The sequence below is a fragment of the Dendrobates tinctorius genome, unplaced genomic scaffold (genome assembly GCF_039654945.1).
Source record: "Dendrobates tinctorius isolate UK_male_01 unplaced genomic scaffold, ASM3965494v1 ptg000010l, whole genome shotgun sequence".
Classification (NCBI taxonomy): Eukaryota; Metazoa; Chordata; class Amphibia; order Anura; family Dendrobatidae; genus Dendrobates; species Dendrobates tinctorius.
The window spans coordinates 2,493,144-2,519,000 of record NW_027361678.1 but is presented as its reverse complement, the minus strand read 5'-3'; the positions used below and the strand labels follow the sequence as shown (position 1 = coordinate 2,519,000).

Here is a 25,857-nt window from a genome sequence, read left to right as displayed (position 1 = left end):
GGTGTTGAGCTTCAGGGGTGAAGCTGAACTTTGGTGTCATACTCTGTTGCTTGGAGCAATAGCAACAGAGCAAAGGTAAGTGGTGTTATCCCTGTTTTGTACCTTTCCTTTTGTGTGTTTCAGTGCAGTGGTGGGATTGGTTTCTGCACCGTCCATTTCACTAGAAAGGGCAAGGTGCAGGGCGAGCTAGGGTTTTTAGGTATCCTGCTCGGCGCCAGGTGCGGAACCTGCATAGGGACTGTCAGGAGTGTAGAGACACTGACTCAGGGGAGTGCAGGAGGTCTCCACGTCCCCGCTCCCTATTGCAGGACCCTCCATTGTATCGGTTTCCCTGGTGTTTCCCTTTATTATTTAAATACGCCCTGCTGGCAGCGGAGTGTCCAGTCACACGTAACCATCACAGATACGTTGTTTTGATCGCCCCTTAATTGCAGTTTAATGCAATGTCGCGGCGACCAAAAAAATGTAATTCTGGCGTTTTGACTTCTTTTTTCGCTACGCTGTTTAGCGGGCGATTCTGAATGCGGCGATACCAAATATGTGTAGGTTTGATTATTTTTTTTTATTTTGATTGGGGTGAAAGGGGGTGATTTGAACTTTTATTGTTTAAAAAAAAATTTAAACTTTTTTTTTTTTTTTTTTAAACTCTTGGTATGGTTCAATAACCTCCATAGGAGGCTAGAAGCTGCCATAGCGCAATCGCCTCTGCTACATAAAGGTGATGCATAGATCACCTCTATGTAGTTGAATTACTGCATTGCTGTGAACGCCGACCACAGGGTGGCGCTCATAGGAATCTGCCATCAACAACCATAGAGGTTTTGAAGAGACCTCAGGTTGCTATGGCGACGCGTCGCTGACCCCCGATCACGTGACGGGGGTCGGCAATGCGCGTATTTCTGGCCCGGCGGCCGGAAGCTCTAGTTAAATGCCCACTGTCAGAGTTTGACAGCGGGATTTTACTAGTTAATAAGCGCGAGTGGATTGCAATTCCGCTCCCGCATATTGCGGGCACATGTCAGCTGTTTAAAACAGCTGACATGTCGTGGCTTTGAGGTGGGCTCACTGCCGGAGCCCTCATCAAAGCAGGGGTGCTGCCAGCTGACGTACTATTCCATCAGCTGGCAGTAAGGGGTTAATGTCCATGAAGAAAGAGACGGAGAACCAGGAAAACAACACTACGTTTCTCATTGGAGGTCTTGGCTAATATTATTATTATTATTATTATTATTATTATTATTATTATTATTATTATTATTACACTTCCTACATATTGGGATATGATCTTGCAGATGGGAATACCCCTTTAATTCTCTCCCTGCAGCCAGTTTTTCAATAAGACAGCCATGCAAGGTTTAAATGCTGTTTACTTGCAGATTTATCAGCAAGACCAAATAACGTTTCTGGGGTTAATAGGTTCCCTTTAAATTCATTTTGGCACAACTTTTCTCCCCAGCATGGTGTAGGAGCAGACGCTCTAATTCCAGTGATGTGTCACTTACTGGGCTGCTTGCTCCAGGTTTGATAAAATCATGGTTTTATCTGAATGATGAGCTCTGTATAACCCCGTCCACACCACTGATTGATTGTTTGTGCATGCTCTCTGCATAGGCAGCTGCCAATCGGGGGGGCAAGCAGGATTATACAAAGCTCAGAATATGGAGCACTACATGGCAGCAGGTTTACTAGTCCTCTAGTGGTAATCTCCTGCTGATAAAACAGTGGTTTTAACAAAACTGCAGCACTAAGCCCAATAAGTGACCTATGACTCGAATCAGGGTCTCGGGCTGTACATTATGATGCTATGATTAGGCAGCAAAAGCCTGCTGACAGATTCCCTTTCAACTCAACCACTTTGCATGCAATTTAAAATGCTGTGGGAAATCCACAGGAAATCTGCCATGTGTGAACCCAAACCAAAGGAGGCTAATATATCAAAGCTCATCCACCATGACAATAAATGATACCCAAAACAAAAAATGGAATCGGGAGCAATTCATAAAAATTGTAATTTTATTTTTAGCCAAAAGTTGATAAAATACAGATAGATCAATCAAAAAATATAATATATAAGGAGTCAGTGACACTTAGTATCCACATAAAGGTAAGAGAGGGTTAACAGTTGGCAATATGGAAACAAATGCACATATAAATGCATAAATTGGCCTCATGTAATACAGAAAATAAAATTAATGCAACTAATCAAATTTTTACCCACTGAGAAAGGGGAAAGTACAAAAAATTGAAATATATGAAGAAATCTTCAAATTAATCAAATACAATAGTGCAAAATTGCAAATATATAGCAGAAAATACAGATTTCTCTCAGTGATAAATTACTGTGCAATAGTGCATTAAGACAGCTGCCATAATGAATCCATAAGCCTATAAAGTGATCCTAAAGTTAGATCTGCCATATGGAAGTCATATCTTGCATCAGATAATGGCCTCTATTTTCTGACTTTCATATGGCAGATCTAACTGTAGGATCACTTTATAAGCTTATGGATTCATTATGGCAGCTGTCTTAATGCACTATTGCACCTTAATTTATCACTGAGAGAAATCTGTATTTCTTTATCGCCTTATTGGGGGACACAGATTACCTTGGGTGTATGCTGCTGCTGCTATGAGGCTGACACTATGCAAAACAAGAAAATTAGCTCCTCCCCGGCAGTATACACCCACCGACAGGCACCAAGTACCTCAGTTTGTGCTTAGTGTCTGTAGGAGGCGGACCGGGATCTCCCCAGATCCGCATTTAACTTCCTTTTTCCTTTTTAGGGTTTTGTTGTGTGTATTAATGTTTTCCATTTATTTTTCAGATTCGGCATCGGGAAACAGGGTGTCATTTCATCCTGCTTTCCCATATCAAGCGGCTGAGCGAGCAGTGTGGTGTTACCCATATCGCAACTCTCAGTACCGCAGGCAGGACCTTTTCCCTTATCACCCTCGGGTGCTAGGGCTGATGACAGGTGGCCGGTCCTAGCCGATTCCCCTCCTCACCCCTCTCCCGGGACAGGGCTGAGAGGAAGACGGTGGTCACCAGCGGTGACGTTTCCCCCTGTAATGAGATTGGCGCCGTCTTCTGCACCGTGCGGACATGGTGCGGGTACAGAGGATTCTTTCTCCCAGCGGCCTGCTCTCTAATCGTGGGCCCCTGCGGTCAGCCTCTTCAGGAACGTCAGGTAAGCTGTCTGAATGTCCCCGCCAGCCCCACATTCAAGCATGGACCCCTGGAAGCTATTATGGTCGACGCATAGGGTACATCTCCATCGCCCCTGTTTGAATTTCCCACCCCTTTTCGGGCTTCAGACGCGCGTCTCTCTCTCTCCATCGCTCATCACTAGGGGGGTTCAGCGGTGGGGTCCGTTGGCAGCGGTGGTCCCGGTACCTTTATTAGCTCTGCGGGCCCCGGGTGTGCCGCTGGTTATTAGACTCGGGTAGGAGACGCGGTGTTCACTTTCACTTTGAAAGCTCCCTCCTCCTGCTCTGCGCGCGCTTCCTTCGCGCCTTTTTTAGCCCATCACAGGGCTGCTTTCTCCTTGGCGCCGTCAGGCTTCCCCTCCTAACCGCGCCTCCTCGGGTCTTTATCCAATCACGCAGCGCTGCCGTTAAGCCCCGCCCAGCGCTATCGGTAACCTGGCGTTCTGCAGATATCGTTCTCTCCCTTCAACGAATCTCTGCTTGGGGGACACAGCGGCGTCCTGCCGCGCATCTGAACCTCGGTAGGCCCTGCTCTGCTATTTTCCTGAGGCCACTATTAGCTCCCTGCGGCAGTCCCTTATCAGATTCTTGCGCACATACTGCCTTAGAGTACACATATGCCCAACCCTGCAAGGGCTCTCTGTTCCAGACCCATCGCTATTCACTACGCCTGCGCGCGCTGTAAAAAGAAGTGGGCATCAGGTCAGTCGTCTCCCTTCTGTCCGTCCTGCATCCCTCCTATTATGTCTGCCCCTCAGGAGCACACCGAGCCCCTTAATGAGAGCACTCCCCCTCCCCCAGAGTGGGCCGGTGCTATGTCTCAGTCAGTCTCTGACCTGACTAAAGTTTCTCAATCCCTGGTCCAGGTCTTAGAATGTTTACCTCAGCTTTCTACAGCCACCTGTGCGCCGACCGCCTCTCACGGTGAGTTGCCCGCACCTGACCGCGACCTTCAGACGGACAGACCGGGTAGGAGTTCTAGGAAGCGGGCTCTGTCCGGCTCTTCTTCCAGCTCACAAGGTCCTTCCGCTTCTCCCAGGCTACGTTCCTCGTCTCCTTCATCAGAAGGCGACCTTAGGTCAGACGATGATTCCCAATCGGGATCTGACTCAGAGGCAGACAACATGTCTAAAACACAAGACATGGTTGATAGTCTCATATCGGCTATTTTCAGAACACTCAAAATAAAACAGGAAAAAGCACCTCTTCAGTAATGCTCTGTTTCCTTTAAGCGAGCGAAACCTCCCTCTCGAACCTTTCCTAATCACAAGGAGTTCGATATTTCCTTATCCAAATACTGGGAACACCCTGAGAAACGTTTTTCAGGCCGCAAATACTTGGATGTGCTATATCCCTTTGATGAGGGACCAAAATGGACCAAAGCTCCCGAAGTAGATCCACCAGTTTCCCGTCTCTCCTCTAAGACTGTTCTATCCCTTCCGGACGGGGCTTCACTTAAAGATCCAACAGACAGACAGAATCGCTGGCTAAGTCAATTTTTGAGGCATCCGGCACCTCTCTCTCTGTCCTATTTTCGCCTCCGCCTGGGTGGCGAAAGTTATTTCAGCTTGGGCCAAAATTCTTTGCAAGGGCATCTTAGCTGCAGCCCCGCAGGATGAGCTGGCAGATCTAGCAGACCAAATTAATCATGCGGGTAAATACCTTTTGGCCGCCTCCTTGGACGCGGCCGGGTGCGTAGCAAGTGCTAACAGCAACATTGTAGCCATACGCTGCATCCTTTGGTTGAAGTCATGGAGTGCGGACACCACTTCTAAGAAGTCGCTCACCAATCTGGCATTTCACGGTTCTAGGCTCTTTGGCGCCAAGCTGGATCAGATAATTTCGGATGCCACTGGTGGTAAAAGTACCTCCCTTCCTCAGTCCCGGCCTAGAAGGTTTTGCAACAGAAAAGCTTCTCGGCCGTTTAGGTCCTTTCGCCCCTTCTCTTCTACAGAAGGTTCATCCCAGCAGGACCGGCCCTCCGCTGCCAGAGACCGGAGAAAACCATCATATAAACCCGCTCCCCGCTGGAGATCAAGAGGTCAGCCCTCCAGGTCTTCAGGCTCCTGGTCCGGCAGATTTTCATCCAAGTGACGGGTCACCCACACCTGGAAATTCTTCCAGGGTGGGAGGCACACTTTCCTCTTTCAGGGACGCATGGCTATCCGTTGACGACGCTTGGGTCAGGGAAATCATCGCATCCGGTTACAAGATAGAATTTCCCCCCCCCCCCCCCCCCAAACAGACGCTTCTTCCTGTCTCGTCCCCCAAGACAGTGGTTCCAGATTCCAGGGTTCCTTCAGGCCGTCTCCTCCCTTCTTCCCGCCGGAGTTATCATTCCCATTCCTTCAAACGAACGGTTTTCAGGTTTTTACTTGAATCTCTTCGTAGTCCCGAAAAAAGCCGGCTCCCTTCGTCCAATCTTGGACCTCAAGTTGCTCGATCGCCACGTGAGGATCCTCCACTTCGAGATGAAGTCCCTGCGCTCAGTGACAGCCTCAATGGAACCCGGAGAGTTCCTCTGCTCTGTGGACAATCAGGATGCCTATCTTCACATCCCTGTTTGTTTGCAACATCAAATATACCTCCGCTTCGCAATTCAGGAAAATCACTATCAGTTCACGGCCCTTCCCTTCGGCCTAGCCTCCGCTCCCCGTGTTTTCACGAAGGTGATGGCGACAGTCATGGCCATCCTTCGCTCCAGGGGGATCCTCATCATCCCTTATCTGGACGATCTCTTGATCAAGGGCTCGTCCCGCCAAGACTGCCTTCAGAGTCTTCAGATAACCCTGGATACTCTCGACCGCCTCGGATGGATAGTCAACAAAGAGAAGTCCATCCTGCTCCTTACTCAGCGTCTGACCTTTTTGGGCATGGAATTCGACACGAATCTAGCCCGGGTGTTTCTACCGAGGGACAAATTTTCGGCCCTTTGCAAGGGAATCCGATCTCTGAAACGCTCAAGGCCCATTCCCCTTCGGTCCTGCATGAGGACCCTGGGGAAGATGATAGCCTCCATGGAAGCAGTGCCTTTCGCATATTTTCACACTCGCCCTCTCCAGCTGTCCCTCCTTTCAGCCTGGGACAAGATCTCTGGATCGCCCCATTCTCCTTCCTCTCAGAGTAAGGCAGTCCATGACTTGGTGGACATTACCGTCGTCAATTCTCCAGGGAAGATCCTTTCTACCGCTTCAGTGGCAAGTCATCACCACCGATGCCAGTCTTCTAGGATGGGGGGGGCGGTTTTCCATCGGAAAATGGCCCAAGGGCACTGGAACGCCCAGGAGACTCTGCTTCCCATCAACCTTCTGGAGATCAGAGCGATCTTCCTTGCCCTACTCTGCTGGCAGCCTCTTCTCGTGGGCAAACCAGTCCGCATTCAATCGGACAACGCCACGGCCGTGGCGTACATAAATCATCAGGGCGGTACTCACAGCAGGCAAGTAATGACAGAAGTGGCAAAGATTCTGCGTTGGGCAGAGCGTTATGTTCCGGCGATCTCCGCCGTCCACATTCCAGGGTTGGAAAATTGGGCAGCCGATTTTTTTAAGTCGCCAGGGCCTAGCGTCAGGCGAATGGTCCCTTCACCCCACAGTCTTCAATCAGATTTGCCAGCGTTGGGGCACCCCGGACGTTGATCTCATGGCATCGCGGATGAATCACAAAGTTCCTTGCTTCGTAGCCAGGTCCAGGGACCCTCTAGCCATCGGTTGCGACGCCCTGGTAATTCCGTGGTCCCAGTTCAAGTTTCCTTACCTGTTCCCGCCCCTTGCCTTGATACTAAGGGTGGTCAAGAAGATAAAATCAGAAGGCATCCCATTAATCCTAGTGGCTCCAGACTCGCCAAGACGCCCTTCGTACGCGGAACTGGTGAACATGCTCGCGGACGTTCCCTGGAGGCTTCCAGATCTTCTCTCTCAAGGCCCCCTTTACCACCAGAATTCTCAGTCTTTGAGTTTAACGGCATGGCCGTTGAGGCCGCGATTCTGAGAGAATCAGGTTTTTCCAACCAGGTTATCCAGACCATGATCAGAGCTAGGAAACCAGCCTCCTCTCGCATTTACCATCGGTACTGGAAGGCTTTTTTCCGTTGGTGCGATAACAATGTTTTCCCGTTGTCTTTCTCCATTCCATCCATTCTTGGCTTCCTCCAGTCTGGCTTAGATGCGGGCCTGTCCCTCAGTACCCTCAAGGGCCAGGTATCGGCTCTGTCGATTCTATTCCAGAGGGATCTGGCCCCCTTGCCGCAAGTTAAAACCTTTCTCCAAGGAGTCGTCCACGTGGCGCCTCCTCATCATTCTCCGATAGATCTGTGGGATCTCAATCTCGTTCTTGGCGCTCTTCAAACGGCGCCGTTCAAGCCTATTCAGGACATCCCTCTGTCCCTTCTCTCATGGAAGGTAACCTTTCTGATCGCCATTACATCCATTAGGAGAGTTCCTGAGCTGGCGGCTTTGTCCTGTCATTCCCCGTACCTAATCCTCCATCAGGATAAGGGCGCTCTCAGGCCAGTTCCCTCCTTCCTTCCTAAGGTGGTATCCCCTTTCCACATTAATGAGGATATCGTCCTTCCCTCTTTTTGTCCTGCGCCTGTCCACCCTCTGGAAAAGTCGCTCCACAATCTGGATGTAGTGAGAGCCTTGCGGGTCTACCTTGCCAGGACCGCTTCGTTTTGTCAATCCAATTCCCTGCTTGTCATCTCTGAAGGTTGCCGAAAAGGGCTTCCGGCATCCAAATCCACAATAGCTCGCTGGATTCGTTCTATCATTCTGGAAGCTTACCGCCTTCAGGACAAATGGCCCCCTCCGGGAGTGAGAGCCCACTCCACCCGGGCTGTAGAGGCTTCTTGGGCGGTTCGACACCAGGCTTCGGCTTTACAACTTTGCAGAGCCGCGACCTGGTAGTCTTTGCACACGTTTGCGAGGTTCTACAGGGTTCATACCCAGGCCTCGTCTGATGCAGCTTTTGGTAGGAAGGTGCTGCGGGCGGCGGTAGCTCGTCGGCCGACCTAAGCCCTTCCTTCTCGATCCTTATTGCTGTTCCCACCCTTGGGACTGCTTTGGAACGTCCCATGGTAATCTGTGTCCCCCAATAAGGCGATAAAGAAAGAGGGATTTTTGGGTTCTTACCGTAAAATCTCTTTCTTGGAGCCTTCATTGGGGGACACAGAACCCTCCCTGTTTACGTTGTACCGTCTTGGGTCTTCGAGTCCCTTGTTGGGTTGGTACATATTTTGAGAGTTTTGGTTGCTTCTCCTACTGCTTTCTCACCAACTGAGGTACTTGGTGCCTGTCGGTGGGTGTATACTGCCGGGGAGGAGCTAATTTTCTTGTTTTGCATAGTGTCAGCCTCCTAGCAGCAGCAGCATACACGCATGGTAATCTGTGTCCGCCAATGAAGGCTCCAAGAAAGAGATTTTATGGTAAGAACCCAAAAATCCCTCTCTTCTGCTATATAGTTGCAATTTTGCACTATTGTACTTTATTTGATTAATTTGAAGATTTCTTCATATATTTCAATTTTTTGTACTTTCCCCTTTCTCAGTGGGTAAAAATTTGATTAGTTGCATTAATTTTATTTTATGTATTTATTACATGAGGCCAATTTATGCATTTATATGTGCAATTGTTTCCATATTGCCAACTGTTTACCCTCTCTTACCTTTATGTGGATACTAAGTGTCGCTGACTCCCTTATATATTATATTTTTTGATTGATCTATCTGTATTTTATCAACTTTTGGATAAAAATAAAATTACAATTTTTATGAATTACTCCTGATTCCATTTTTTGTTTTGGGTCTCATGTGTGAACCCAGCCTCAAAGGGTCTTTCAGATATTGGGGACAACTCCTGCCTTGTCAGGCATATAGAAATCTGTCCTGCTTACCAGAGGAAATCCGTCCTGGTCCTTCCTTTATGATGAAATATTAGTGACATGATGTCACATCATGACTTCCATTACTTGCCAGCCGAGGTCACCAGACTCTTGTGTTTGTGGATGTGCTCTAACTTGGTGATATCCTTGGGGGGGAGGGGCGTCTGGTATTTGTTTTCTGTTTCATTATTTCAGCTCACAGGTACAGAACGTTTGTATGTATGAGTATCTTCATGTTCAGTGTTAATGATTTCAGCTCTTGAGAATGGTCTTGTGTTCGTTCGTTCTTTCTTTCTTTGATAATGAGCATATAAAGGGTTCCAAACTTTTATTTGTCTGCCATGCTGCCTTATGTAAAAGTGAGAAAAAAAAGTATGTTCAGACCCCGCGGCTGTTGGACACCCGCAACACAAGCAGGGATTCCCTGTTAGTTAGACAATACCTGCACGTGTTGTGGCTGTCTAATAGCCGCAGGAACTCAGACATATTATTCGAGCACGTTGAAGACAATCGGTTAGCACCTGAGCATGCTCAGATAACACCTTATTCCAGCAAGCTCGCTCATCATTTTTGTGGATCAGATGAGCACGATATTTTGCTGTGTGCCTTCCGTGTGCACAATGGATTGCACGCTGATCACACATGGACTAATCTGTCTTTAATCTGGGTGCTCATTGCAAATACAGTATGCTCCTATCTGTGATGTGGATGAGCGCACAGAGCTGCACTCGGACACAGTCGCAGCTGCACTTTGCAGGGTGACAGCCTCTAGAATGTAATGTGAACTAGGCCTGACTCGCTGTTCCCCGGTACTCTCCTGCCTCCTCCCAGGGCATATAGCGAATCGCTAGCTGGTATAATCCTGTGTGTACAGCGGCTTTTGAAAGGCCGTAGTGGACAGACTGCAGCAAGCACGGATGATATGATACTATTATTTTAAGCATATAAATAAGAGTTGCATTTTACAATCTTTAGTCCACATCAGTCAGTGCGTTCGTATAGTGGCGTTCAGAGGTCCTCAATCGGTGATCTTCTTTGTGTCGCTTATTTTGATTTAGCTGATGGACAGCAAGAAGCTGCAAGTATGATTTTGGTTTCTGAATGAATATTATATAGCGCCATTTATTCTATGGCGCTTTACATGTGAAGAGGGGAAATATAGCCAAGTACAATAAACATTTGTAAGACAAGGGACACACAAGTACATAAGGAGAGGGGACCCTGCCCGCGAGGGCTCACAGTCTACAGGGATGGGTGAGGATACAGTAGGAGGGGGTAGAGCTGGTTGTGCGGTGGTTCAGTAGACCGAGGATCATTGCAGGCTGTAGGCTTGTCGGAACAGGTGGGTTGTCAGGTTCTTCTTGAAGGTTTCCGTTGTTGGTGAGAGTTTGATGTGTTGCGGCAGAGAGTTCCAGAGTGTGGGGGAAGCACGGGAGAAGTCTTGTATGCGGTTGTGGGAAGAAGAGATAAGGGGGAGTAGAGAAGGAGATCTTGAGAGGATTGAAGGTTGCGTGCAGGTAGATACCGGGAGACCATGTCACAGATGTATGGAGGAGACAGGTTGTCGATGGCTTTGTATGTTATGGTTTTGAACTGGAGCTTCTGGGCAATAGGAAGCCAGTGAAGGGCCTGGCATAGGGGGGAAGCTGGGGAATAGCGGGGAGACAGTTGAATTAGTTGGGCAGCAGAGTGTAGGATGGACTGGAGTGGTGCCAGAGTGCTAGAGGGGAGGCAAGAGAGTAGGAGGTTGCAGTAGTCGACGCGGGAGATAAGGGCGTGCACTAGTGTTTTTGTGGTTTCATGGTTGAGGAATGCGCGGATGCGGAAAATATTTTTGATTTTGAGGAGGCAAGGGCTTGGATATGTGGTTTGAAAGAGATATAAATATATCACAAAACTCAAGATAAAAAGCGGACGGCACCGCTGTTACCGTGTGACTTCAAATGATGTGCGGCATACAGAAGCCCAGCAGCTGGGAATCTCGGGTGCCAGACCTGGAAACAGTCAATCCTGGGAATCCATGGGGTCGTTCTCGAGCAGCGCGAAACGGCCGTTGTCAGCCTTTCTTGCACTCCTTATGTCACTCCCCCGACTTGACATGTTCATGATATGTCATTAAATCAGTGAAACTTCCATCTCGATGAGTGCGACCTTTTCTCTTTGCATGGATTCCCAGATATAAATAAATATATTTTTTTTTTTTTTTGTGTCTGGGGTCTTGTAGAAAACCCCTGTCCCAATGCTTGCAGTTAAAAACCCACAACCTGGGCTTTACGTATCAGCGCAGAGTCTCCACCTGTGTGGCGTCTGTTGTCCGGAGTGCTAACATCACGTCGATAGCGCTGCCGCTAATCACTGAGCTCAGCGATTCTGAGTGAGTTTACAGCACAAGTCACTAGGCTCAATGAATGGCTGTAGAGCTATCGAAATGACATCAGCGCTGCATACCCCAGGAGCAGCGGCGGAGACTCAACGCTGGACCCGGGGACGGTGTGTGAAGTCCTGTTCTGTTTTTATTTAAAAAAAAAAAAAAACAAACTGCTTCCCGAATACAGGAGTTTTCTGAAGGTGGAAGACCCATTTAATGTAATAATTTTGCAGACTGTTTGCATTCTGATATGTTGAGCTCTGGTCTAATTAATTTTTTGGACTAGGCTCAGGTATGGATTTGTTTTAAGGCAGGTGCTACTTGTGTTCCATGCGAAGGCTTTATCGCACTACTGTTTGTCGGTGGTATTCCATAAATATGGGTACAATGATGGTTTTAATATTTCTATTCCAACAATCTTCTATATATTCAAGTAAGTGAGCGTCCTTGAACAAAACCCTTCATTCTCCTCTGATGTCCTATCCTCTGGCTGAATGGTATTGTTTGTGCATTTCTCACCTATAGGGTACCGTAAGGGTCACATTTGCTCTTTGGGTTTATCCCATACATTTTGGGCCCTTTATTCTACTTGGAGATAATTATTAGGTATTTCTCTTTCTTTTTTTCTTTTAATTGTTCCTCTTTTTCATTTGATGGCACACAACATTCTGCAGATCAGTTTTGACCAATCTAATTGTATGGGGGTGATGGTGGTTTTGTAGTAATGATGCATCAGCCATACGATCACATGACAGCATTTTTCCTTCTACCTAAGGGGAGAGACTCCAGGACTGGCTGATTTCCAGAAGAATATCTGACATCATCTCTATGTGCCCCATTGCATTCATACAGAGGCCAATCCCCTAGTTGTCAGACTACAGCTTTGTTCATCAGAATTTTCTGTAGTCAGAACCAGACTAATCACTGGAGTCCATAGATGCCTCTAGGCTTATTTCCGTCTTTGCAGATGGTTACTTTTGGATAGTGCTTGTAATTGCTAGCACTTTTGCAGTTTATTGCTTATTCAAATTTTCAGCCGTTCTCGAGATAGTAACACTTTTCTTTTGTTTGCAACTTGTTGCCTTAGAGACCGACCACCGTTGCTCAACAGCAGAACACGTGCAGTGCTTACATGCTGTTTTCTGTTGAACCTATGTTGTGATGCTGGTCAAGATTGCTGGAGTTCACGTTTATCTCCAATCCTGGCCAGTTTCTGCCAAGCGCTTACAAGCTAGACAGCAGCGATGGTCGGTCTCGTAGGAAATGAGCTGTAAGCAAATGATAAGAGATCCCAAACTTCCGCAGTGGCCAACTTGGAGACTTATGATGACTGATGGGTAGTGACATACATGGGACTTTTACAGGTATGAATTTGGTTTTTCAGTTCTTTAGGGTGGGCCTCCAATATTAGACTGGTTCCTTTCCTATCAGCTGTTTGCAGAAGAGCATTGTGCATCTCTGTACTTTTGTCAGCCGTGAACATATTGGGGGAGCGTTCTCACTGGGCGTTTCCGTTGCAAATATCTTTGCAAAAATGCCGCATGTGAACCATGCATGACATCCCTTCTGCATTGCATACATTTACATTCACAGCGTTGGTCATCATTGAGGATATTGGTAGTAAAGCTAACAATGGAACTGAGCGATTTGATCTGCACTGGTCCGGCATAAAGTCAGATCCTTCATTTCCGCCCTTGGTATCCTCAGACCCTCACTTCATTGGCTCCTCTGATGCCACAGACACCAGTCAGTTTCTAGTGGCAGACACCAGTCAGTTTCTAGTGGTGCCCAAGATGTTGGGTGCAGAAGCAAAGACCAGCTGCCATGAATGAGCGAACTGGACTCTTGGGTGTAAGTCTTTTGCTGCTGTCTCGTTATTTGGACCATTTTGCAGTTTGGCCATTAGATCTCTATGAATTAATTTGCCGTAGGATAGGAGTAAAGATTTTCTGCTCTCGGCCACCAACAGATGCAAACTTTTTAGACTCCATCAGTAGACCAGATGCAAACTTTTAAAGGGAATCTGTCACCTATTTTTAGCCCTATGAGCTGCGGCCACAGCCCATCAGGGACTTATCTACAGAATTCTGTAATGCTGTAGATAAGCCCCCGATGTACCCTGAACGAGAAGAAAAACGAGTTAGATTATACTCTCCCCCGGGGTCCGGTCCGTTGGGTGTCGCGGGTCCTCCTATCTTCTAGCGATGATGTCCTCCTTCTTACTTCTGCCCCGGCTCCAGGCGTACTTATCTGCCCTGTTGAGGGCAGAGTAAAGTACTGCAGTGCGCAGGCGCTGGGAAAGGTCAGAGAGGTCCGGCGCCTGCGCACTGCAGTACTCTACTCTGCCGTCAACAGGGCAGATTAAGTAACCAATGGAAACGCTGCAGTTTCTGTTGGATGAAGTGACAACGTTACAACATGCAGCCAATTGGCGGCTTCTGATTTGGCTGCAATGCATCAACGTTCCGTCAGAATGAGTGCCGAAATGGCCCCGATTGGCTGCAGCGCTGACATGACACACAAAATGTATTGAGCTTTTAAAAAGGGATTGTCTAGTTTTTTAATTAGAATTGATAAGGCAACCATTTATGAAAAAACGTTACTGCCTCCCACGGTAATGCCACAGCCCTGAGTCACAGTGGAGCGGCTGTCAGCGTGCATCGCAGGAGACCCTTTATGTCACAAGTGGGACCTTTCCTATGGAGGCTGAGGCCGTCCACTCTTTCTATGCCCCCTTGTGTCTGGATTTCTGACCCTGGACTAAGGAAGGATCATCACTCCCCAACTCCTGTGCCCCAAAGTGACCTTATGTCTCATCCCCTCACTTCTCAGCGATAACGTCCCCCTCTCGATAAAAAGTTAAAGGCCTCGGAGGGTAGTAACGTGTGCCGTATCGGATTCCTTTTAGGCACTTTTCCCCCTTTTTGGAGGGTTAGAGTCTCACGTGAAGACCATCTCCTGGTTTTCCTGAGGGAAGCACTGTGCTCGGTATTGTGTCTGGCCGTCCAGATCCCTTTCCTCTCTCCCCCTCCCTCCCTTACATGCCTGCTGATGGGCTTTTTTTTGTCTATGTGAAAGCATACCGCTTTCTCCCCCTACTGGGGGGCTGCCTAGAGCGTTACCATGGAAACCTGGTGCTGGCCATAAAGCACGCATGCTCTGCGGAGACAGGAAGGTTGAGCAGAGGCTTGGCAGGCTGCCAGGGGAGGTTCGCCAGATGCTTTGAAAATGGGGCTGTCTTGTTCTCTTCTCTCCATGTAATGTCTGAGGGAATAATGCAGGGGAAGCAGCGAGCGTGCAGCCACCCCGGGCAGGCAGGAGCGCTCTGAGGCCTGGCTGTGACTGCTGGGACATGCATGAGCAGGCCCCCTTCTGAGGTAAGCCCCGTGCCCCCTTCTGAGGTAAGCCCCGTGCCCCCTTCTGAGGTAAGCCCCGTGCCCCCTTCTGAGGTAAGCCCCGTGCCCCCTTCTGAGGTAAGCCCCGTGCCCCCTTCTGAGGTAAGCCCCGTGCCCCCTCCTGAGGTAAGCCCCGTGCCCCCTCCTGAGGTAAGCCCCGTGCCCCCTCCTGAGGTAAGCCCCGTGCCCCCTTCTTCCTCCCCGCCCTGGAGAGTGAGACCGGGCTGAGTGCTGGGAAGCGGCGTGTGCACAGTGACATGAGGGGCTGGGCAGGACGGCAGACAATAAGTGGGAGCTGTCACGCCGCTCCATAGAGAGAGCAGGGCTGCCCCTTCTCCCCGTCGGCGGGCGGCAGCTGCTTGCAGAAGCTCCGGGGTGGTTGTACGTTAAGTTTCGGGAGAGGAGAGGGGGCACGGGAAGGCCGAGCCAGCCCCCTGGTGACTTCAGGAGTTCGGGGGCATGCAGAGCTGAATGAAGACGGTGGGTGGCTGTGGGGGCCACCTGCATGGCTGTAGTGCACGCTGTAACCCTTGCAGGGCCGCGTCTGCAGAGCAGGGCTGCTGCCCGCATGGCTCGTGTGTTTTTCTTTGGCACCGTCCTGGGGCAGGATGGCAGGGTGGGTGGTTTCTCCTGTGGCGACGCGTGTTAGGCAGGTGGGTGTGGAGGAGCAGCGCGGCCTCATTGTTTTCTGTCCCCTTTATCGATTAGCTTGGATTCTCTCTAATGTAAGGTTTGGGATCAGAGGATGTCTTCAGCCATTTTTCTTCTATTTCTCTTGCCTGCATGCCTTTCTTGCTATTGTGCATGCCATTTGCAATTAATGCCTTCTCCTGTGACTAGCCTGCCTGTCTCTGTGCACACTGAATAAGCGTGCACCCGTGGGCAGAACACAGCCAGACGTACATTTTCGTGCTTGGAAGCCTGCTATAATCTTCTTTTTTTCCTCCTTCCTTTTTAACAGCATATTGGAATATCGAATGCTCGGTCCCAGGGTGTCCACAAAGGACATATCCAGCACGTGTATGTGACCTGGCTGCACGGTTACAGCCCACTCCTTGTTTTAATACTAGTGACAAATAGCCTTGCTTTTTAATGTAAATTGTGCATATGGTGTAGTGGGGGTCTGTAAGGAAATTAGATTGTAAGCTCCATTGGGGCAGGAATGCATGCACTTTACATAGGTTCACATGGGCTGGTGCAAAGCTATACCGTGTAGCGGACACTTGAGCCGTTTCTGCGTTCTACAATAGTTATCATCAAGCTCTCCAAAAAGGCAAATCTTAATTCTGCAGCGGTTTGCGTGTCAGCCGCTATCGCTGCATAACATGGAATTTGCTATTCAGGGACCTGAGAAAGCTGGGTTTCTACTACCCTAAGGGGGGCTGTAATGGGGGTTGTCACCCAGCTTTCCAAAAAGGGTAATCTGCTTACATATGCAGCGCTTTGTGTGTCGGCCTCTATTACAACATAATATGGCATTTGCTATTCAGAGACCTGAGAAAACTGGGTTTCTACCCTGAGGGAGCTGTAATGAGGGTTGTCACTCAGCTTTCCTGCTTTTGTCTTTCTATAAGCTTTTCTTTTTTTTTTTTTTTCTGGGTTTCTGAACGGTAGATCTAACGAGCTGTGTATAATTGTGCAAATAGTAAAATGGGAAAGAAACTGTGTATCCCGTGCAGGTGTGCCATTGAGAACTCTAGAAAAGCTGGATCCCATCCTCTGGGAAAGCTGCAAGGGTTGCATTTTTGGTTTTCACTCCGCTTTCCCAAAACTGGTACATGAGAAACTGCTAAATAGTAGAGGCGTTATATGTAATAGGAATTTTATCTCTCTTACTAGTTTATGCCCTTTAAGGAAAACTCCAGGCAAAACTTAAATTGTGGTTTATGCTTAGTATAGGGCAAATGGGACAGTACATTACATTATAATTTGGTTTTCTTTACATTTTGGGGTTATTTACCACCCTTTCAGACCCAGCTTTCACCAAAGTGTCTTTCTATGTTTCCTTTAAAACTTCTATCCGGCCATAAATAATAAATTACATTGGTTGTGCTTTTGGGTTGTACACGGTAATATAGCTCAGCTCCACCTTCTAAAATACCATACATATCCCATGGCCAGGGCCAGCGTGGTTTCTTAAAAAAGCAGCCTTGTTTTTCAGATCTGGTACAACACCTTAAGGCCGGGATCACACATGCGAGAAACACGGCCGAGTCTCACATGTTAATACCCGGCACCGCCGCCGTTCTCGGATCGGAGCGTGCAGCCGCATGCTCCGCTCCTGAGTGACAGCGGCAGTGCCGGGTATTAACATGCGAGACTCGGCCGTATTTCTCGCATGTGTGATCCCGGCCTTACCATCTGGATAACCTGCCTCAATACACAATAGACAAGTCAGCACAACCTGACAATTTTGTGTCCTGATTGTCAACCATCTAATGTGTATGGAGGCCTTTCCGACTGTCCCCTGACAGATTATGTCTGGGGATATGGCACCGGATGGTTGGAATTCAGTCCCCTTTATTTGTGTTCTGTGTATGGGTAAGTTACTACCGGACTGTGCTCTTCCCCATAGATATCACAAAATCTTGGCCGAGCACTAGTGTATGGGGGAGTCTGAAGAGATGGTTGTCCACTGTTTGGCTGACCAATTTCCTAATGTTCTAGCTTTAGGCTGATTTTGGCCACGACGCACATCACTATGTTGATGCTACATCGAGCAGTGACGAAAGCCAATGTGGTTTTATTACAGCCAGCAAATTAACGTGAACATAAGATGTAAGTCAGAACGGCTTCCCTCATATTGGGATTTGACTTGGCCTACGTTGCCGCGTAGCCCAGACCGTAGTCTTTCTACTAATTCCACCGTCCTAATTCTTTAGCAAAATGACTTTCCTTTCATCTACTGAACAGTAATCTTGCACAATTTCTGACATCTTTCTTTTGTTTTTCTTCCATGTAGCCGGAGGAAGAAGCTGACCCCATTGAAAGGGACAACTTCCTGCAGCAGCTTTACAAGTTTATGGAAGACAGAGGTAAGGTGGTGTCGAGGGGCGCCAGCGCACATATAGACTACAAACACTGGAAATCATCATACCACTACTCCCATCATCTCCGTAGTATCCGCACCTAATAAATCCAGCAAAAATCAAATTGGCCCATGTATGAGAAAGAGACCAGTTTAGAAAATGACTTCTATTAGACCAGGATTGGCTGAAACGCGTTTGATGTACGCTACCATTATGGATTCCCATTTTCTCCGGCGCTGTGTTTTTGAGGTGGTGTGTGCCTTATGCCTCACTTGTCCATAGAATTTCTTCTGAGATTTTTTTTTTTTTTTTTTTTTTTTGGAGGATTCTTTATTCATTACTTCCTCTTACTGTAGAATAAAGTACTCACAAAACAATATGGATGGCTATAGGAGATTAGGTTTCCAAAAGCAAGGATACCTCAGATACGTGTACCCATTAATTATCTAGGTGTGGCAGTAATTCGGCTTGGCAGCCCTTACCTGTCCCAACATGGGCTCTTTTTTTTTTTTTTCCTGCACAACATAAGCACAGATCCACGCTGGCCGCTTGAAGATTGGAAGAACCGTAATCTGAGTGTTATTCACATTATGGGAAGTAGTAGTTCACTAATAGAGTCCTGTGTATTGTGGAGTAATAATTGGCGACATACTTCTACAGAGGTCTAGTACCTGCTCAGGGAAGAAAGTGCTTAAGAAATACAAAGACGTTGCAAGTAGCAGCTCCGGAAACCTGATCTTGGCGTCTGCTTTTTATAAAATCCCAATTACATGCTGGATGCATTTTAACACCTATCCGCGGTATAAGTGACAACTGCTAGATCAGTGTGTGTGTGTGTGTGTGTGTGTGTGTGTGTGTGTGTGGGGTTGTCCACAGTTTGTCAGAACTTAAATGAAGCGGCTGTCCAACATGTCCCCCGCCGCCTAATTCATTGTCTCTTTCTGACACTGTACTTGGCTATACAGAATGAATGCAGTGGCAGTATGCATGCATGCATGACCCCTGTTGCATACAAGAGGGACAGAAATCATCTAATCTGGGGGTCTCAGGAGTTGCACCCTGACCTATCTGACAGGTACCACCTATCCAAATTTTCCAGACTGTCATGCCCCTTTTTAAGCCCTGGTTTAGAAAATATGTTTTGAAATGCTCTCTTACTTGTTGCAACACATAATTAGAGAAAAATACCTGCAGCTGTATCGCCCTCCTCCTGATTTAATATTTGCCGGATTATCTCCATTTTCTGAGGAAGTAATTTAGAGTTTGCAGGTGGAGATGACGCTACTAGAGGCTGCCGGAGGATGACATAACATTTCCTTTTCCATTTATTCATCGTGATTGTACAGTGCCTTGCGAAAGTATTCGCCTCCCTGGAACTTTTCAACCTTTTCTCATATATCATGCTTCAAGCATAAAAATTCCAAATGTAAATTTTTGGGGAAGAATCAACAAGTGGGACACAATTGTGAAGTTGAACAAAATTTATTGGTTATTTTACATTTTTGTGGAAATTCAAAAGTGAAAAGTGAGGTGTGCAATGTTTTTCTGCCCCGTTACTTTCAGTACCGCAAACTCACTCCAGAAGTTCATTGTGGATCTCTGAATGATCCAATATTGTCCTAAATGACTAATGATGATAAATATAATCCACCTATGGGTAATCAAGTCTCCGTATAAATGCACCTGCTCTGTGATAGTCTCAGGGTTCTGTTTGAAGCACAGAGAGCATCGTGAAAACCAAGGAACACAACAGGTAGGTTGGTGATACTGTTGTGCAGAAATTTAAAACTATGTACCCACATATGCAAAAAATTCCTGACTAGAAACTGGACTCCTTCCCAGGAAACGCGTGTTTTTTGCGCTTTTTTATGCGTTTTTTCTAGAGCATCCCCAGTCTCATAGAATATAGTTAGAAATGCGGATTATTCCGCAAAATTAATGAGCATGCTGCGGATTTTACCGCGATGCGTTTTTGTCCGCGAAAAAATATGCACAAAAAGTGCGGAATTCATTAAAATGAATGGGATGCTTGTAAGCGTTTTTGACAGTAAAAACGCTTAAATGCGAGAAAAAAAACACTTACATGTGCACACACCCTAAAGCCGGATTTGGATACAAAATGATTTCCAAACCTTTAAACATCCCAAGGAGCACTGTGCAAGAGATCATATTGAAATGGAAGGAGTATCATACCACTTCAAATCTAACAAGACCCGGCTGTCCCTCTAAACTTTCATCTCAAACAAGGAGGAGACTGATCAGAGATGCAGCCAAGAGGCCCATGATCACTCTGGATGAACTGCAGAGATCTACAGCTGAGGTGGGACAGTCTGTCCATAGGACAACAATCAGTCGTACACTGCACAAATCTGGCCTTTATGGAAGAGTGGCAAGAAGAAAGCCATTTCTCAAAGATATCCATAAAAAGTGTCATTTAAAGTTAGCAACAAGCCACCTGGGAGACATACCAAACGTGGAAGAAGGTGTCTAGTCAGATGAAACCAAAATCGAACTTTTTGCAACAATGCCAAACGATATATTTGACGTAAAGGCAACATATCTCATCACCCTGAAAAACACCATCCCCACTGTCAAACATGATGGTGGCAGCATCATGGTTTGGGCTGCTTTTCTTCAGCAGGGACAAGGAAGATGGCTAAAATTGATAGGAAGATGGATGGAGCCAAATACAGAACCATTCTTGAAGAAAACCTGTTGGAATCTGCAAAAGACCTGAGACTGGGCCGGAGATTTGTCTTCCAACAAGACAATGATCCCAAACATAAAGCAAAATCTACAATGGAATGGTTCACAAATAAACGTATCCAGGTGTTAGAATGGCCAAGTCAAAGTCCAGACCTGAATCCAATCGAGAATCTGCGGAAAGAGCTGAAAACTGCTGTTCACAAACGATCTTCATCAAACCTCACTGAGCTCGAGCTGTTTGCCAAGGAAGAATGGGCAAGAATTTCAGTCTCTCGATGTACAAAACTGATAGAGACATACCCCAAGCGACTTGCAACTGTAATCGCAGCAAAAGGTGGCGCAACAAAGTATTAAATTAAAGAGGCCGAATAATATTGCACGCCCCACTTTTCAGTTTTTGAATTTCCACAAAAATTTAAAATAACCGATAAATTTCGTTCAACTTCACAATTGTGTCCCACTTGTTGATTCCTCACCAAAAATTTACATTTGGTATCTTTATGTTTGAAGCATGATATGTTGGAAAGTGTGAAATGCACAAGGTAATGCGCATTCATTGCTGGACACCAGCTCTTTAGTGTACAGCCTGTCAAAAAAAAAACGTTTCTTTAGCATTCTGGAACATTTTGAATAGGATACTGAGATGGGAAAAATGGGGGATTGGATGCTGCATTTGTATTTTTAGCTTTTGGGAATTTTTTTTAATTTTTCTGTTCCCTTTCTGTTTAATCAGCATGCTGCCCCCTAGAGTTCGCTGATGCAGTATACTGGATTAGTCTCAGGAAAAAAAAAATAATAATTTCCATTCTAGAAAAAAATATATGTCAAGAGAACATCTCCCACACACTCGCAGCATGCTGGAATTAAGGGCTACCTGTCGCCTACACGTGGAGGGAACAGCCGTCTTGTGGGATGGCAGTCGTCACTGTGTTAACTGATTAGGGCTGAGATCTAGCATCGGGAAACCTCCTCCATCAGCGTCGCATGTAAACTGGAGGGAAACCTGAACAGATTCAGAAAAATAAATCATTTTAGAAAATACTTTGGGTTCTTTCCTAAAACAACTTAAAAAGGGACCTGACATCAGGTTTACCGATTCCATACTGCTGACGCCACGTTACATGTCCCGTAATTGGGATCCTAACCATCCATTCCCTGCAAACCAATAGTTTTTACACATCGCTCTCGCTATATGGCAATGAGTTGGATGGGCCAACCTCGGCTCCTTCTTGCCCAGCAGTTGACGTGATGACGTCTCCACCAAAATAATTTCTGCTGAGCTGCATCCTGAGGGATACATAACGTGGTCACAGCAGTGTAGAACTAGAAAACATGGCAATGGTATTCCTTAAAATATATATATATATATATATATATAATAATAAATACGCTAAGCAGCTTCCGTCCGGTTGTAACTTGGTGACTTCACATCCACCACACACCTCTTGCCATGTTAACCCTCAACACACACTCCTCCTCAACACACACACCTCCTCAACACACACTCCTCTCACCTTTCACCATCTCCACTCACGTCCCCCCCATCTTTCACTCCACATACGACCCTTTCTCTCACTCCGTCTCTCATACTCACGCCGTCATCGCGGCTGCTCCACGATCCCCGACATCTTCCGCCGGCGTGGACGACATCGGGATCCAAGATGGCGTCAGCGAAATCTCGCGAGATTTCGCTGACGCCATCCTGGATGCAGACGTTGTCCACGCCGACGACATGTTCTTGCGGCGACGCCATCTTGGATCGGCGAAATCCGGCAATACTCAAGATGGCGTCGCTGCAAGAACATGTCGCCGGCGTGGACAACGTCTGGATCCAGGATGACGCCGGCGGAAAAAGATGTCGAGGATTGGAGCAGCAGCGATGACGGCGTGAGTATGAGAGACGGAGTGAGAGGGTTGTTTCCTCCCGATGCGATTGCATCGGGCCTTAATCTAGTATATAATATAATTATCCTTGATGGGTGGCAGAGCTGAAGAAATTGAAGACCCGTTTCAGTTGCTACTCTTTGAAGAACACCATTGGTCCACCGTGTTGTGCCAAACTTATCTTTACTACATATAGGGTAATGATTTGTTCCTCATTTGGGGTCTGATAGATGAGAACCCCCCAAAGATCAGCACAATGGGGAACTTTTCTCCCACAATTAACATGCCCTACTGTCTCTCCATTCATTCCCTATGGGGCTGCTGAGAGCTGTGCTCCTATTTCCTGCAGCCCCAGAGAGAATGAATGGAGCGCCCGTCGGGCATCCCTCTTGTCGCTTCATTAGGTAACAGGGCTAAAAGTCCCCAGTATGCTAATCTCAGCAATCAGGCCCCCACCGATCAGCAAGTTATCACCAATCCTATGGTCTACCCTTCCCAGTAGTAGTAACATAGTTAGTAAGGCCGAAAAAAGACATTAGTCCATCCAGTTCAGCCTAAAAAATTCTGTCAGAATAAATCCCCAGATCTACGTCCTTCTAAAGAACCTAACAATAAATGTAAGATACAATATTGTTACGCTCCAGGAAGACATCGAGGCCTCTCTTGAACCCTTCGACTGAGTTTGCCATCACCACCTCCTCAGGCAGGGAATTCCAGATTCTCACTGCCCTAACTGTAAAGAATCCTCTTCTATGTTGGTGGAAAAACCTTTTCTCCTCCAGACGCAGAGAATGCCCCCTTGTGACCGTCACCTTCCTTGGTATAAACAGATCCTCGGAGAGCTATTTGTATTGTCCCCTTATATACTTATACATGGTTATTAGATCGCCCCTCAGTCGTCTTTTTTCTAGACTAAATAATCCTAATTTTTCTAATCTCTCTGGGTATTGTAGTTTCCCCATCCCCTTTATTAATTTTGTTGCCCTCCTTTGTACCCGCTCTTGTTCCATTATATCCTTCCTGAGCACCGGTGCCCAAAACTGTACACTACTCCATGTGCGGTCTAACCAGAGATTTGTACAGAGGCAGTATAATGCTCTCATCATGTGTATCCAGACCTCTTTTAATGCACCCCATGATCCTGTTTGCCTTGGCAGCCGCTGTCTGGCACTGGCTGCTCCAGGTAAGTTTATCATTAACTAGGATCCCCAAGTCCTTCTCCATGTCAGATTTACCCAGTGGTTTACCATTCAGTGTGTAATGGTGATATTGATTCCTTCTTCCCATGTGTATAACCTTACATTTATCATTGTTAAACTGCATCTGCCACCTTTCGGCCCAAGTTCCCAACTTATCCAAATCCATCTGTAGCAGAATACTATCTTCTCTTGTATTGACTGCTTTACATAGTTTTGTATCATCTGCAAATATCGATATTTTACTGTCCAAACCTTCTACCAGATCATTAATAAATATGTTGAAGAGAATAGGTCCCAACACCGACCCCTGCGGTACCCCACTTGTCACATCGACCCAGTTAGAGAATATACCATTTATAACCACCCCCTGCTTTCTATCACTAAGCCAGTTACTTACCCATTTACACACATTTTCCCCCAGACCCACCATTCTCATTTTGTGTACCAACCTCTTGTGTGGCACGGTATCAAACGCTTTGGAAAAATCAAGATCTACCACAACCAATGACTCACCTTGGTCCAGTCTATAGCTTACCTCTTCATAAAAACTGATTAGATTAGTTTGACAGGAGCGATTCCTTATAAACCCATGCTGATATGGCGTTAAACAGTTATTCTCATTGAGATAATCCAGAATAACATCCCTCAGAAACCCTTCAAATATTTTACCAACAATAGAGGTTAGACTTACTGGCCTATAATTTCCAGGTTCACTTTTAGAGCTACTTAGTACTCGTGGGTGTATGCCATCCAGACCCAGAGATTTATCTATTTAATTCTTATTTAGCCGGTTTTGCATCTCTTCTTGGGTTAGATTGGTGACCCTTAGGCCTCTTTCACACTTCAGTTTTTTGCATCAGTCAAAATTTGCCAAAAGGACGGATGGCGGATCCGTTTTAGTACTGATGACAACGGATGGCACCTGTCCGGTTTTTTTTGACGGATCCGACAAATCAAGAATTTTAAGGGAATCGCAGCCTGGAAAAGGAGAGAGAGTGAGAGAGAGAGAATGAATATTTTTTTTGAATTTCGGGTTAAATGAATGTCTGTAGGATCCGCCACAGAAAAAAACGTTGCAAGCTCCGTTTTGAAATCTTTGAGGATGGTGACGGACAGGAACTTTTGGCGGATCCGCAAAAAAAAACGGATGCAACGGACGGCAATCCGTCACAATCTGCCAATAATGGAAGTCAATGGGGAAAAAAAAGGATCCTCAAAAGAAAATTGCGGATCCGTTTTTTTCAAAACCTGGTGGATTGTGACTGATTGTAAAAAACTGAAGTGTGAAAGAGGCCATAGGCAATGTGCCCACGTAGCGTTTTAAAACGCTCACTAAAAACCGCACTCCTTCCCAGAAATCGCGCTTTTTTTTCCGCGCGATTTCACCGCGATTATGATCGCGATTTTCGCTTGCGATATTCAAGCACTTTCCAAGCGATTTGAAGCATCGCTTGGAAAGTGATTGACAGGTTGGTCACACTCGTCAAACATAGTGTTTGACAAGTGTGACCAGGTTTTTACTATTGAGGCCGCCTATGAAATAAAAAAAAAATCGGGGTATATTTACCTTCCGGCGTCCCGCGCTGCCATCCTGGGCCTCAGCGTTCCCAGTAATGCCTTGCGAGACCTGTGATGACGTAGTCTCGCGTTGCTATAGAGATCTCGCGGGAAGTAAGCGATTCTCATGCATTCCTATGGGTGAGGAATCGCGGCAATTCTTTGCGATTCCGCACAAAAGAATGAGCATGCTGCGATTTTTTTTCCGCGATGTGATTCCGCCGCGGAAAAAAGCGCAGCATTAGCACAGCATGTGCGGAATGCCATAGGAATGCATGGGGGGCGTTCTGTACACGATTTTTAAACGTTTTCGCGCCGAAAATCGCGGCAAAAACGCTTAAAAATCGCTACGTGGGCACACAGCCTTAATATAGGGTTTTCTTTGTCTCTCGGCATTTCACCTAGCATTTCATTTTCCACAGTGAATACCGTGGAGAAGAAGGTGTTTAATATATTAGCTTTTTCCTCATCTACAACCATACATTCCTCACAATTTTTTAATGGGCCTACAATTTCACTTTTGATTCTTTTACTATTGATATAGTTGAAGAACAGCTTGGGATTAGTTTTACTCACCTCAGCAATGTTCTTCTCTGTTTCCTTTTTGGCAGCTTTAATTATTTTTTTAGATAAAG

At 46.7% G+C, this 25,857-nt stretch overlaps 1 protein-coding gene across 6 annotated transcripts in view; it reads left to right on the top strand.

Annotated features, from left to right (window-relative positions):
* The window catches only part of ARID4A (AT-rich interaction domain 4A), a 145,352-nt gene that overhangs the window by 43,950 nt on the left and 75,545 nt on the right, over window positions 1-25,857 (top strand). For all 6 annotated transcript variants that reach the window (XM_073585683.1, XM_073585690.1, XM_073585695.1 and 3 more), the window contains exon 12: window positions 17,810-17,882. In XM_073585683.1, coding sequence (XP_073441784.1) covers window positions 17,810-17,882 — 73 coding nt within the window. The remainder of the gene's footprint in view (window positions 1-17,809; window positions 17,883-25,857) is intronic.